Below are 13,656 nucleotides of genomic sequence, written 5' to 3'. Positions count from 1 at the left end.
ACATTAATCCATGGAGGGAGGGGGCCGAGGGGGCTCCGTGCGCCAGAGCCCCCCCTCAATGTGTCTGTGTCAGGGTGCTCGCGGAGCCACGGAGCCGGGCCCTGAGGTCCGGACCCCCCCTTCTCCGCTCCTGCTGACTCAGATGTCGCATTCACTGTCACTGGATGTGATGGAGATGGCAGAGGTGGCCGCCTTGCTGGACAAGCTGGCCGCGGGGCTAGAAGCGGCCCCCAGGGGCTCCAGGGACCCGTCTTCTGTCAGGGAGCGCACCGAGCCCTGGGACAGGACCTGCTGCTGCAGCCTGAAACGAGAAGGGAGACGAGTGAGGAGAGTGCTGAGCAACACGCGCTGGCCCCCAATCCCCAGGGGAGCCGGCCCCCTACCCCGGAAGCTCGCCCCAAATCCCCAGGGCAGCCATCCACCCACACTCAAGGGGAGCCGGCCCCCTACCCCGGAAGCTCGCCCCAAATCCCCAGGGCAGCCATCCACCTACACTCAAGGGGAGCCGGCCCCCTACCCCGGAAGCTCGCCCCAAATCCCCAGGGCAGCCATCCACCCACACTCAAGGGGAGCCGGCCCCCTACCACAGAAGCTGTCCCCAAATCCCTATGGCAGCCATCCACCCACACTCAAGGGGAGCCGGCCCCCTACCACAGAAGCTCGCCCCAAATCCCCAGGCGAGCCAGCCGCCCACACTCAAGGGGAGCCGGCCCCCTACCCCGGAAGCTCGCCCCAAATCCCCAGGGGAGCCATCCACCCACACTCAAGGGGAGCTGGCCCCCTACCCCGGAAGCTCGCCCCAAATCCCCAGGCGAGCCGGCCACCCACACTCAAGGGGAGCCGGCCCCCTACCCCGGAAGCTGGCCCTAAATCCCCAAGGCAGCCATCCACCCACACTCAAGGGGAGCCGGGCCCCTACCCCGGAAGCTCGCCCCAAATCCCCAGGCGAGCCGGCCACCCACACTCAAGGGGAGCCAGCCCCCTACCCCGGAAGCTGGCCCTAAATCCCCAGGGCAGCCATCCACCCACACTCAAGGGGAGCCGGCCCCTTACCACGGAAGCTGGCCCCAAATCCCCAGGGCAGCCATCCACCCACACTCAAGGGGAGCCGGCCCCCTACCACAGAAGCTGTCCCCAAATCCCTATGGCAGCCATCCACCCACACTCAAGGGGAGCCGGCCCCCTACCACAGAAGCTCGCCCCAAATCCCCAGGCGAGCCGGCCGCCCACACTCAAGGGGAGCCGGCCCCCTACCCCGGAAGCTCGCCCCAAATCCCCAGGGGAGCCATCCACCCACACTCAAGGGGAGCTGGCCCCCTACCCCGGAAGCTCGCCCCAAATCCCCAGGCGAGCCGGCCACCCACACTCAAGGGGAGCCGGCCCCCTACCCCGGAAGCTGGCCCTAAATCCCCAAGGCAGCCATCCACCCACACTCAAGGGGAGCCGGCCCCCTACCCTGGAAGCTCGCCCCAAATCCCCAGGCGAGCCGGCCACCCACACTCAAGGGGAGCCAGCCCCCTACCCCGGAAGCTGGCCCTAAATCCCCAGGGCAGCCATCCACCCACACTCAAGGGGAGCCGGCCCCTTACCACGGAAGCTGGCCCCAAATCCCCAGGGCAGCCATCCACCCACACTCAAGGGGAGCCGGCCCCCTACCCCGGAAGCTCGCCCCAAATCCCCAGGGCAGCCATCCACCCACACTCAAGGGGAGCCGGCCCCCTACCCCGGAAGCTGGCCCTAAATCCCGAGGGCAGTCATCCACCCACACTCACGGGGAGCCAGCCCCCTACCCCGGAAGCTCGCCCCAAATCCCCAGGGCAGCCATCCAGCCACACTCAAGGGGAGCCGGCCCCCTACCCCGGAAGCTCGCCCCAAATCCCCAGGGCAGCCATCCACCCACACTCAAGGGGAGCCGGCCCCCTACCCCGGAAGCTCGCCCCAAATCCCCAGGGCAGCCATCCACCCACACTCAAGGGGAGCCGGCCCCCTACCCCGGAAGCTCGTCCCAAATCCCCAGGGCAGCCATCCACCCACACTCAAGGGGAGCCGGCCCCCTAACCCGGAAGCTGGCCCTAAATCCCCAGGGCAGCCATCCACCCACACTCAAGGGGAGCCGGCCGCCTACCCCGGAAGCTTGCCCCAAATCCCCAGGCGAGCCGGCCACCCACACTCAAGGGGAGCCGGCCTCCTACCCCGGAAGCTCGCCCCAAATCCCCAGGGCAGCCATCCACCCACACTCAAGGGGAGCCGGCCCCCTACCCCGGAAGCTCGTCCCAAATCCCCAGGGCAGCCATCCACCCACACTCAAGGGGAGCCGGCCCCCTAACCCGGAAGCTGGCCCTAAATCCCCAGGGCAGCCATCCACCCACACTCAAGGGGAGCCAGCCCCCTACCCCGGAAGCTTGCCCCAAAGCCCCAGGGGAGCCATCCACCCACACTCAAGGGGAGCCGGCCCCCTACCCCGGAAGCTGGCCCTAAATCCCCAAGGCAGTCATCCACCCACACTCACAGGGAGCCGGCCCCCTACCCCGGAAGCTCGCCCCAAATCCCCAGGGCAGCCATCCACCCACACTCAAGGGGAGCCGGCCCCCTACCCTGGAAGCTCGCCCCAAATCCCCAGGGCAGCCATCCACCCAAACTCAAGGGGAGTCGGCCCCTTACCACAGAAGCTGTCCCCAAATCCCCAGGCGAGCCGGCCACCCACACTCAAGGGGAGCCGGCCCCCTACCACGGAAGCTCGCCCCAAATCCCCAGGGGAGCCGGCAACCCACACTCAAGGGGAGCCGGCCCCCTACCACGGAAGCTGTCCCCAAATCCCCAGGCAGCCATCCACCCACACTCAAGAGAAGTCAGTCCCCTACCACAGAAGCTCGCCCAGATACACAGGGGAGCCAGCCAGACACACTCTGGGGGAGCAGGCCCCCTACCCTAGAACCTCTCCCCAAATCCCCAAGTGAGCCGGCCACCCACACTCAAGGGGAGCAAGTCCCCTACCCCGGAAGCTTGCCCCAAATCCCCAGGCAGCCATCCACCCACACTCAAGGGGAGCCGGCCCCTTACCACGGAAGCTGGCCCCAAATCCCCAGGCAGCCATCCACCCACACTCAAAGGGAGCCGGCCCCTTACCACAGAAGTTGGCCCCAAATCCCCAGGCAGCCATCCACCCACACTCAAGAGAAGTCAGTCCCCTACCACAGAAGCTCGCCCAGATACACAGGGGAGCAAGCCAGACACACTCAAGGGAGCAGGCCCCAAACACTGCAGGGGGGCTGCACCCAACAGCAGAGGAAAGCCTGCCACAAGTACACACATGTGCGTTCGCACAGCCACACACAAACACAAATGCAGGGGATACGGCCATCTCTTTCTCTCTCCCCCTCTCTGAACCCCCCCCCAAGCCGACACATATAATTTATTTTATAATTGGTTATTTATAACGCACTTAATACCCAGAGGTTTCTAAGCACTGACCCAGGATCGAACCTTTGTTGCTCGGCCCAAGACGAGCGCGTTGCCCCGGAGCTACCCTCCAAAGCCAATGGTAAGCCAGCCCCCAAAACACCAAGGGTGCCAACCACAAAGACTCAGATGAGCTGTCCAACCGCACTCCAGAAGTGCCAGCTCCCAACACCCCGGGTGATCTTTGCCAAACCCACCAGGGAAAGCGCCCGCCCTCGCCCACAAGGGACGGCCATCCTCGCCCAGATTAGTTGGCTAGCAACATGCCAGGAGAGTATGGGGAGATCTACACTACCCTCATTGTCCTCCACGCTGCAGGGGATTCTGCTGTTATGCATGAGTGCTGCACTCCCACCCAGAGAGTCGTCCTTCTCAATGATCTTACTTGTATTTCAATTTAGCGAACGCCGTTCTATGCCTCCAGCCAGTACTAACCAGCCCCGGGTGCTGCTTTGGCCCTAGGGTGTGCTGCTGGGCCGCCTATCTCGAGGATTTCTCGTTTTTATTATTCACGTCTCGTCTTCTCAGTGCATCTAAGGACAAGAAAAATCAAAAGCCGGCTGCCCAGTTAATGCCTGCGCACCCCTTACAGGGAGGCCGGCCGGCTGCGGTGGTTTCTCGTTCCTTCTAGCACTTTCTTCAGGACCAGTGGTCGCGGATGTGCTGTGCTCCCAGAGCGCAATGGCAGGGATTCCAGGCCTCAAGGTTTGTGTGCGGTTTCTTTGGAGTCAGTCTCCTTAGTTCACATTCCTAATGTTCCCTATTTTCGCATGCTGTGTAATCCCGACATATCAGGACAGCGGGGTAATCCCACATGCACGAGAGCTGCCCACATCTACCCGGAGGACATCCGAGCACAACCGCTCCCAGGACAGGCACCTGGGGGAGAGTGCCGCACTCAGGCGAGGAAATGGCCCACCTGCACCATGGGAGATTCACCCCACACCCATGCAGAATTGCCTCCCCCCGCCCCCCATCCACACACACGCACGCACACACGAATAGCATACCAACGGCCCAGTGGAACCGACCACTCAGACCCGCAGAGCGGTAGCCAGCACACACCCCAAACAAGCCACCAACCACACCCACGTGAACGACCATCCATACCCTGCAAGAGATGACCCCAAGGACGTTCCCGTCCAGGATTTAGGGGAGCTGTGCAGCCATATCGCACGGGCCTTCGCACTCCACTTCCGGGAATCCTACCATCCATACCCAGGGGATCCTCCCATCCTACCCAGGGGATCCTCCCATCCATACCCAGGAGATCCTCCCACCCATACCCAGGGGATCCTCCCATCCATACCCAGGAGATCCTCCCACCCATACCCAGGGGATCCTGCCACCCTACCCAAGGGATCTTCCCACCCATACCCAGGGGATCCTCCCACCCATACCCAGGGGATCCTGCCACACATACCCAGGGGATCCCCCCTCATACCCAGGGGATCCTGCCACCCATACTCAGGGGATCCTACCACCCTACCCAGGGGATCGGACCACCCATACCCAGGGGATCCTCCCATCCATACCCAGGGGATCCTCCCACCCTAACCAGGGGATCCTGCCACCCATACTCAGGGGATCCTGCCACCCATACCCAGGTGATCCTGCCACCCATGCCCAGGGGATCTTGCCACCCTACCCAAGGGATCAGACCAACCCTACCCAGGGGATCCTGCCACCCATACCCAGGGGATCCTCCTACCCTAACCAGGGGATCCTCCCATCCATACCCAGGGGATCCTGCCACCCATACCCAGGGGATCCTGCCACACATACCCAGGGGATCCTCCCACCCTAACCAGGGGATCCTCCCATCCATACCCAGGGGGTCCTCCCACCCATAGCCAGGGGATCCTGCCACCCATACCCATGGAAATCTCCCCCATACCCAGGGGATCCTCCCACCCATACTCAGGGTATCCTACCACCCATACCCAGGTGATCCTGACACCCATGCCCAGGGGATCTTGCCACCCTACCCAGGGGATCAGGCCACCCCTACCCAGGGGATCCTGCCACCCATACCCAGGGGATCCTGCCACCCTACCCAGGGGATCGGACCACCCATACCCAGGATATCCTCCCACCCTACCCAGGGGATCCTCCCACCCATACCCAGGGGATCCTGCCACCCATACTCAGGAGATCCTGCCACCCATACCCAGGGGATCTTGCCACCCATGCCCAGGGGATCAGACCACCGCTACCCAGGGGATCCTGCCACCCATACCCAGGGGATCCTGCCACCCTACCCAGGGGATCGGACCACCCATACCCAGGGGATCCTGCCACCCGTTCCCAGGGGATCCTGCCAACCATACCCAGGGGATCCTGCCACCCATGCCCAGGGGATCTTGCCACCCTACCCAGGGGATCAGACCGCCCCTACCCAGGGGATCCTGCCACCCATACCCAGGGGATCCTGCCACCCTACCCAGGGGATCGGACCACCCATACACAGGGGATCCTGCCACCCGTTCCCAGCGGATCCTGCCACACATACCCAGGGGGTCCTTCCACCCATACCCAGGGGATCCTCCCACCCATACCCAGGGGATCCTCCCACCCATACCTAAAGGATCCTCCCACCCATACCCAGGGTATCCTCTCACCCATACCCAGGGGATCCTGCCACCCATACCCAGAGGATCCTGCCACACATACCCAGGGGGTCCTTCCACCCATACCCAGGGGATCCTCCCACCCATACCCAGGGGATCCTCCCACCCATACCCAGAGGATCCTGCCACCCATACCTAAAGGATCCTCCCACCCATACCCAGGGGATCCTCTCACCCATACCCAGGGGATCCTGCCACCCATACCCAGAGGATCCTGCCACACATACCCAGGGGGTCCTTCCACCCATACCCAGGGGATCCTCCCACCCATACCCAGGGGATCCTGCCACCCATACCCAGAGGATCCTGCCACCCATAACTAAAGGATCCTGCCAACCATACAGAGGGGATCCTCCCACCCAGGGGATCCTCCCACCCATACCCAGAGGATCCTGCCCCCCATAACTAAAGGATCCTGCCATCCATACCCAGGGATCCTCCCACCCATACCGAGGGGATCCTCCCATCCAAAGCTCTGAGAAGCTACTTACTCATACCTCAGTGGCTCTGCCAACATAAATCAATGAGTGGTTGTTTCTTTTAATTTGGTATTCCCCCATACCCTCCTATCAGCCCTCCTATAGCCTTACCCACTCTCCTGTAGCACCTACCCCTCAACGTATGCCTAATAAATTTACCACCACAAAGTAACTACCGTGAACCAATTTACCACTCAGTAATTTCAGTCTAGAAAACAACAGTTCACAATCTAGGAAGACCAAAAACCTACCAGCCTGACAGCATATCAGAGACCACCCACAACGGAGGGTGTCTGCGCCACACCTGTGCCCCTGGTGATCCAGCTCCCTACACCCAGGACAAACACCCACTCTCATCAGGTGATCTGCCAACCCAAATGCCAGTGGACGCTGCCACGTACATCTCATAGCAAGGGTCTGAACCCCGTGGCTCTCCAGATGTTTTGGACTACGACTCCCACGATCAGTCACCATTCGCTATACTGTATAAGGCTGATGGGCCTTATAGCCCAAAACATCTGGAGAGCCAAAGGTTGCTGGCCCCTGGCCTAGACCAACCCCTCTTCCCTACCACAGAGGAGCCCCTCACAACACCCGAAAGAAATCTCCCACCCAAGCCTTTGGGAGACAGGGACTCACATCTGGAGTGCCCCCCTCCAAATCCCAGTGGAGCAGTCCTTTAAAAAGAGCCCACCCTGCCGCCCAAATGGGGCAGTGTTTCCTCACCACAGAGGGGTCCATCAACGCTCCAGTTAAGTCATCAGACTACAAGCAAGAGGGGCTGCCACCCAGACCCCAGAAGAACTGTTCACCATATCCTGGGGAGCCTGCCACTCGCCCTGCAGTGGAGTCCTCCACACGCATGCCACCACATGCCAGAGGAGGTATTCACCCACATCACAGGGGGAGCTATGCACCCACAGCCCAAATAAGCCATGCACCCCAAAGAGAGGTGGCCTGACCAAACCATTAGTTATGCCTCCAGACCTGACCACAGGGATGACATTCATCCCAGCTGTCCACGGCCTCCAGGGGTGTCCAAGGGCAACTGTCCATTCACACCTTGAACTTAAGGCCTACACCTGACACCAGGGAATCTTTGCACCAACACCTTGAGCTCCAGGTCCTAGCCAGACCACAGGGAAGACCCTACTCTGACCCGATGGGATTCGACCCCAGGCTGCAGCAAGGCTGCAACTACCCATCCTCACAACCAAAGGCCCAGTGCCCACCGAGAGCGACCAGAGTTCACAAGTAAGGACAACCACACCTGCAGCTTGCAGACAGTGAAACCACACATTGCCATCCACTGCAACCACAATTTGCAATTAAGGACCCCTTCCCCTCCCCCAACCAAGCCAGAATCAGGTTGTAACCAGTGAAACCACACATTGCCCACTCACAGAGACCAAGGTTTTTTCAATTAAGGATCCCCGGATCCCCACCCAAGGCCCCCCTGAGCTTCCGAGCAGTGAACCCAGACAGTGACCATCCACAGAAACCCCACTTTGCAATAAAGGACCCCCACCCAAAGCCAACATCAGGTCCTAAGGAGTGAAACCACACATTGCCCACTCACAGAGACCAAGGCTAACAATTAAGGATCTCCACCCAAGACCACCCACAGCTTCTGAGCAGTGAACCCACACATTTCTCATCCACAGCAAGAGCACTATGTAATGAAGTACCCCCACCCAAGGCAAACATCAGGTTCTAAGCAGTGAAAGCATACATTGCAAGCCCACTCACAGAGACCAAGGCCTGCAATTAAGTACCCCCACCCAAGGCAAACGTCAGCTGCTAAGCAGTCAAACCGCACACTGCCCATCCACAGCAACCACACTTCGCAATATAGGACCCTACCCCCACCCAAGACCGCCCGTATCCCACACACCGCCCTTCCAGAGTTCCCACTATTCATAGGCTGGTACCCCCACTAGTGCCAACCACAGTTAACAAGCAGTGATCGACCCCCACCAGCGCCACCACAATCTGCAAGCAGGGCCTTAGATACAGTGCCTGCTTGGGGCACCCTTACTCCACAGACAGGCAACCTTGCCCAGTGCTGATTTAAAGCCCACTCAGCCTAGCCTTCCCAAGCAGAAACCCGCACGTAGAGCACCTTTCCATCCCCAGACACCCCCCCGCCCCCCTTAGCAAAGACCTCGGCACTACCGTCCAAGCACCCGTGAGGCAGCGTTCGCAAGCAGATGCCCACCCTGGACCAAGTGGCAGTGCCCACAGCTCAACAGTTATCGGTAGGGTACCCCCGTACACCGCCCCCCCCAACACGACACCTCTATAAATCGACAGAAAGTTCACGGCACCCAGAGTTCCCTGGTCCCGCAGCTCTTTGCAATCGGGGCCCCGCATCCATGCCCAGCCTCAGCGCCCACAGTTCAGAGGTCCCTGTCAGAGACTCCCATTGGCCACAGCCCAGTATCCAGATGCCGGACAGCCTCACCGAATGCTATCGACAGCACCCACAGAAAAGTTATCAATAAAAGGTACACTCCCACGGCACCTGAGAACCCCCCACAATGTGTCCATTGGTAGCTCTCGTAGTTCGCCTACCACAACCGAGGGCAACCGGCACTACGCCCAGGCATTCGGACACATGTGCGCACCGCTGGAATTCACAGTGCACTGGCATCCTAGGCCCACAGCTCAGAGCAGGCCAGAGTCTAGTGCCCAGCCAGAGCGCATAGTGATGCCCACACGTACCCCGCCGGCGCTCCTTCCGGTGCAGGCTGGACTCCCACTGGCCAGGGGACACTAAGTAGGCGCTAGGCCTGTGTAGGCCTCAGAGTGACGGGAATGGAGGGGGCTCCTTGCAGGGTTTGGCTAGCGGTCTTTTCGGGTGGCGGCGTCACGCCTCTGCGCCTAGAGTGCACGCCTGCACCGGCCTACACCACTCTCTTCCCCTTGCCAATAAAGCCCGCGAACCCCTAAACCCTCCCCCCCCCCACATACACAGATCAGACCCGCCACTTAACATCGGTGACAGGAAAACCCGAGAGGCGAGCTGTCACTTGAGCCCGAGGTGTGGGGGAAGAGCCGCGCTCGCCGGCCCCGGAATTGAGTCCGTGCTTTATTTAGGGGTAGGCGAGCTCCAGACACCAACCCCCGTCTCTTTCGCCCTCTCTGTCTCACTCCGCCATTTCTATCTCCCCATTTCTCTACCGCTCTCTCACCCTCGACACCCTCTCTCTCTCCTCCCATCCCCCTACCTTCCCCCTGTATCTATCTCTCTACCCCACCTGCGCCCTTTCTCTCCCTCTAGCTACCCACCTACCTATCTCTCTCCCCCCACCCCCACCTCCTCTCTGTCCTTCCTTTCACCAGGAACGTTCTCTCACCCGGGGCCTCAATGGACGCAAGGCGCCGCCTTAAACATAAGGTTACGAGTCCATGCCTTCCTCCTCGGAGCGTATATTTTATTAGTGTGGCCCATGTTTAAAAGTGGAAAATGTACATTGTTTGCCGACCCCCCGCACGCCCGCCCAGAGGGGGGCTGCCTTCTGCTAGGCCGCGCTTCCCGTTCCCTCATACTCAGCAGTTCCGAGCCCGATGTTTTAACACCAGGACCCGGGCCTCTTCGTTGGAAATAAGACCGTATCGGCTACACGTGTACCCCGGAAGGCGCACATCCTGTGTACGATGTCAAATTGATAGCACCCGCGTGTGCACGAAACCCAGATTTGCGTCGTGCGTGTTCCCGATCTATCGAAATGTAGATTTTGGTAAAATCCAGATTTTCGGCCTTACATTTGTTGTAAATAAAGGCTCATGTTTTAGCGGGCCTGGTCGTCCTGAGGCGCGAGGCCCACGCCGTGTGGCCGCTTGCTATAACGAACGGCCGTGTCAGAGGAAACACGCGGGGCGCCTTTGTGAGACGACCACTGCATCTTCGGACTTCGAGTGTTCTTTCCTGCGAGCATCGGCTGCACACGCGCCCCCCTTTCAAACCTGTCCGGCGGCGCTCGCCCAGGCCACCGAGAACGGGGTTCGCGGACTCCCACCGGACGAGTGGCTCGTAACGCGATCTTGCGCGGAGCGACCTCTGCCGTCTTGGTGGCATCTGGGCGCGGGCCCGTCCGTTCTTCATAAAGGAAAGGCGCTTCTGCGTTGGCAATATAGACGCATTCTGCCGAGGGAGACGCCCCGTGAGGCCTGCATCTTTGTGTTGCGGACTTTCGAGCCCACACAGACCTCTTACTCAAGCCGAGGTGGCGCCTTATGGTCCTGAAAGACAGCGCCCGAAATATGCCCCAGCCTAATAAAGCGATGGATTTCCGAGACCGTTTGCCGAGCTCGGCTCCAAAAAGACAAACACTCCGACAAATAAATACCCCTTCATAAACATTACCCTTTTAGTAGAATGTATGCCACCTCAGCCGAGGCATTAGACATACACCAGGGCACGGCATTCCATTGTAGCCTGGTATTCCAAACTCCCAGTATAATTTCGACACGAAAGGCGCAGCTTTAATGAGGCAGAGACGTGGGAGTTCAAGTGCCTGGCCAGAGAGGCCGGAAGGCGGCAGTGGGGGGCAGAGCACAATGCTTTCCGCCCGTTCCTGGTCCCCGGCTGGACGTCGATATGGAAAGCCGCGAGATCTAGTCGCAGAGGCTTTTCTGGGCGGCACCTATTCCGCCCCGCTATACCAAGGATCGTGTTATACTGAATATCTCTGCTGGTGCCAGCACGCCCCCTTCCCACCACACACACACTGTTGGAGTGCCAACACTAAAACCCTGAAATGCCAACACCCCCACATATAGGCTACCCCTTCCTCCCCCCGAGGGCGCCCAAACGCCCACCCCACTGGTGGCACCTATGCCACATCCGAATGCACAGTACACTTCCCGCCTGTAGAGTTGGCACAGCATGCCCTGGTTAACAGAACAGCCCTCTGACCAGTGGCAACTCTCCAATAATGCAAATATACTCCCCCCAACTCCAGGGTGCCAGGACGATGGGCCGTGCAGGGCCATCAAGGCTCCCCCGTGGGTTGTCAGCATGGCCAACCCCGGATTCTTAGTGCAATCTAAAGTGCCAGCAGCCTCCCGCTGGACAGCCAGGGGGTCTCTTGAAATCCAGGCCCACTTCCCCACGAGTCCTGCCCACGCCTAACTGGCAACACGATGCACTTGAAATATGGTTAACACACCTGTCTCCTGGAGTGCCAGGTGTATGCCCCCTGGGGAGTGGCAAGTAAACCCGGAGGGCAGGCAGCATAGTGCCTTCTGAACTGCCCGGGCAATGCCCCTTTGAGTGCGAACAACACAGACCCTGCCCTCTGAAGTGCCAAGGTCGCGATCTAAAGGGCGACCAGCACAGTGCCCCCTGATGAGCCAGGTATATTTCCCTTAGAGTGAAGCCAGCAAAATGCCCTACAGGGAGACTCGAAGATGCCCCATTGAGAGGGCCACACATACCCTCTGAAGTGCCATGATGGTGTCCCTGGAGTGCTCCCTGAAGAGCTGCAATAATGCCCCTTGCAGCGCGAACAACACCGCGCCTTCCCTCTGAAGTGCCAGGATGGTGTCCCTGGAGTGCCCCCTGAACAGCCGCAATACTGCCCCTTGCAGTGCGAACAGCACCGCGCCTGCCCTCTGAAGTGCCAGGGTAGCGCCCCTGGAGTACGGCCATCAAGTGACCTCTGGACTGTCAGACTCCACACATCTGCCCCGGCCCCTGCCACTTTCCCATCACACTTCTGCTGGACTGGGTGCACCATGACCCCGAGAGGGCCTGCCCCATGGCCCCCTAGCGCCCCCCCCCGCCCCCCCCCCTTCACCCTTCAGCCCAGCCGGGAGACAGACCTGTTCTTGGCGGCCGCCGCCCGGTCCCGCTGCCGCCGGTTCTTGAACCAGTTGCCCACCTGGGTGGGGGTGAGTCCGGTGGCCTGCGCCAGCTCGCGCTTCTTGCTGGGGTTGGGGTAGGGGTCCTGCAGGTACCACTCCCTCAGCAGGTGGCGGGTGCGCTCCTTGAAGCAGTGCGTCTTCTGCTCGCCGTCCCAGATGGTGCGCGGCAGCGGGAACTTCTTGCGCACGCGGTACTTGTCGACGGGCCCCAGCGGCCGCCCGCGCAGCTTCTCCGCCTCCTGGTAGTGCGCCTCCAGCCAGAGCGCCTGCAGCTTGGCGTGCGAGTCGCGCCCGAACTTGTGCGCCTCCAGCAGCTGGTACAGCTCGCGGAAGTGGCCGCTGTGGAAGGCCACGATGGCCCGGGCGCGCAGCACCGACTCATTCTTGTTCAGCGCCTCGCAGGCGGCGGGCGCCACGGGCAGCGACCACAGGAAGCGGCCCAGCCGCTCGATGTCCCCGCTCTCCTCCAGGGTCTCGCACACGCCGGCCACCTGCTGCGGGCTGAAGTTCAGCATGGGCAGCTGGAACATCGGGGAGGCCGTGCGGGGGGGCCCGGGGGTGGAGAGGGGCCAGCCCTGCCCGGGCGGGCGTCAGGGGGACTGGAGCGGGACGGCACGGCTCGCAGCAGCGCCGGCACAGGAGAGCAGCCGCTGCGCAGCCACCCAGACCAGGATCTGCGCCCACACCCGGCCCCGCTCTCTACTGGAGCCGGCAGATTGGCTCGGCCGTTGCCATGGGTAGCTGTCAATCACTGTCACCCTCTGCCAATCAAAGCAAGGCGGAGGGGAAAGATTTCAGCACCTCCCAGAGCCGACAGCGCCCTGTGCGCGAGGGGCGGGCAGGGCGGGCTGGCATCCGAGCCACTCCGCGCAAAGCCAGGCTGAGAGCACTGGCTTGCCAACCCGCTGCGCTAGAGCCACTCCTGCAATGCCAGCCTGGGAGCGGAGGGACGGCAGCCCACAGAATTAGAGTCACTCGGCACAGTGCCAGCAGCCTTAGGGCAGCCGGAGAGTGCAGGGTGCCCAGGAGACTAATTACAATGCCAGCCTGAGAACAATGGCTTTCCAGCCACTGGCTGGAATGCCAACCTGAGAGCGGAGGGACTACAGCCCACAGAAGAATAGGGTGCCTAAGAGACTCACTAGAATGCCAGCCTGACAACACGGGCTTTCCAACCCTCTGCATGAGAGTCAATCCCTGAAATGCCAGCCTGGGAG

The 13,656-nt window shown here is 61.1% G+C and overlaps 1 protein-coding gene across 1 annotated transcript in view; it reads right to left on the bottom strand.

Moving 5' to 3' along the window:
- The window catches only part of SIX6 (SIX homeobox 6), a 13,727-nt gene extending 363 nt beyond the window's left edge, over positions 1-13,364 (bottom strand). The window contains exons 1-2 of the mRNA XM_069638919.1: positions 12,398-13,364; positions 1-301 (exon numbers count right to left, since the gene is read on the bottom strand). The exon at positions 1-301 is cut by the window's left edge and continues 363 nt beyond it. Of these exons, the coding sequence (XP_069495020.1) occupies positions 139-301; positions 12,398-12,969 (735 nt within the window). The 5' untranslated portion in view covers positions 12,970-13,364 and the 3' untranslated portion in view covers positions 1-138. The remainder of the gene's footprint in view (positions 302-12,397) is intronic.
- Positions 13,365-13,656: the final 292 nt, after the last annotated feature.

This window comes from Ambystoma mexicanum, chromosome 14, assembly GCF_040938575.1.
Source record: "Ambystoma mexicanum isolate Mex_15411 chromosome 14, UKY_AmexF1_1, whole genome shotgun sequence".
Lineage (NCBI taxonomy): Eukaryota > Metazoa > Chordata > Amphibia > Caudata > Ambystomatidae > Ambystoma > Ambystoma mexicanum.
Note: the sequence above shows the minus strand (reverse complement) of the source record. Positions and strands in the feature narration are given on the sequence as shown.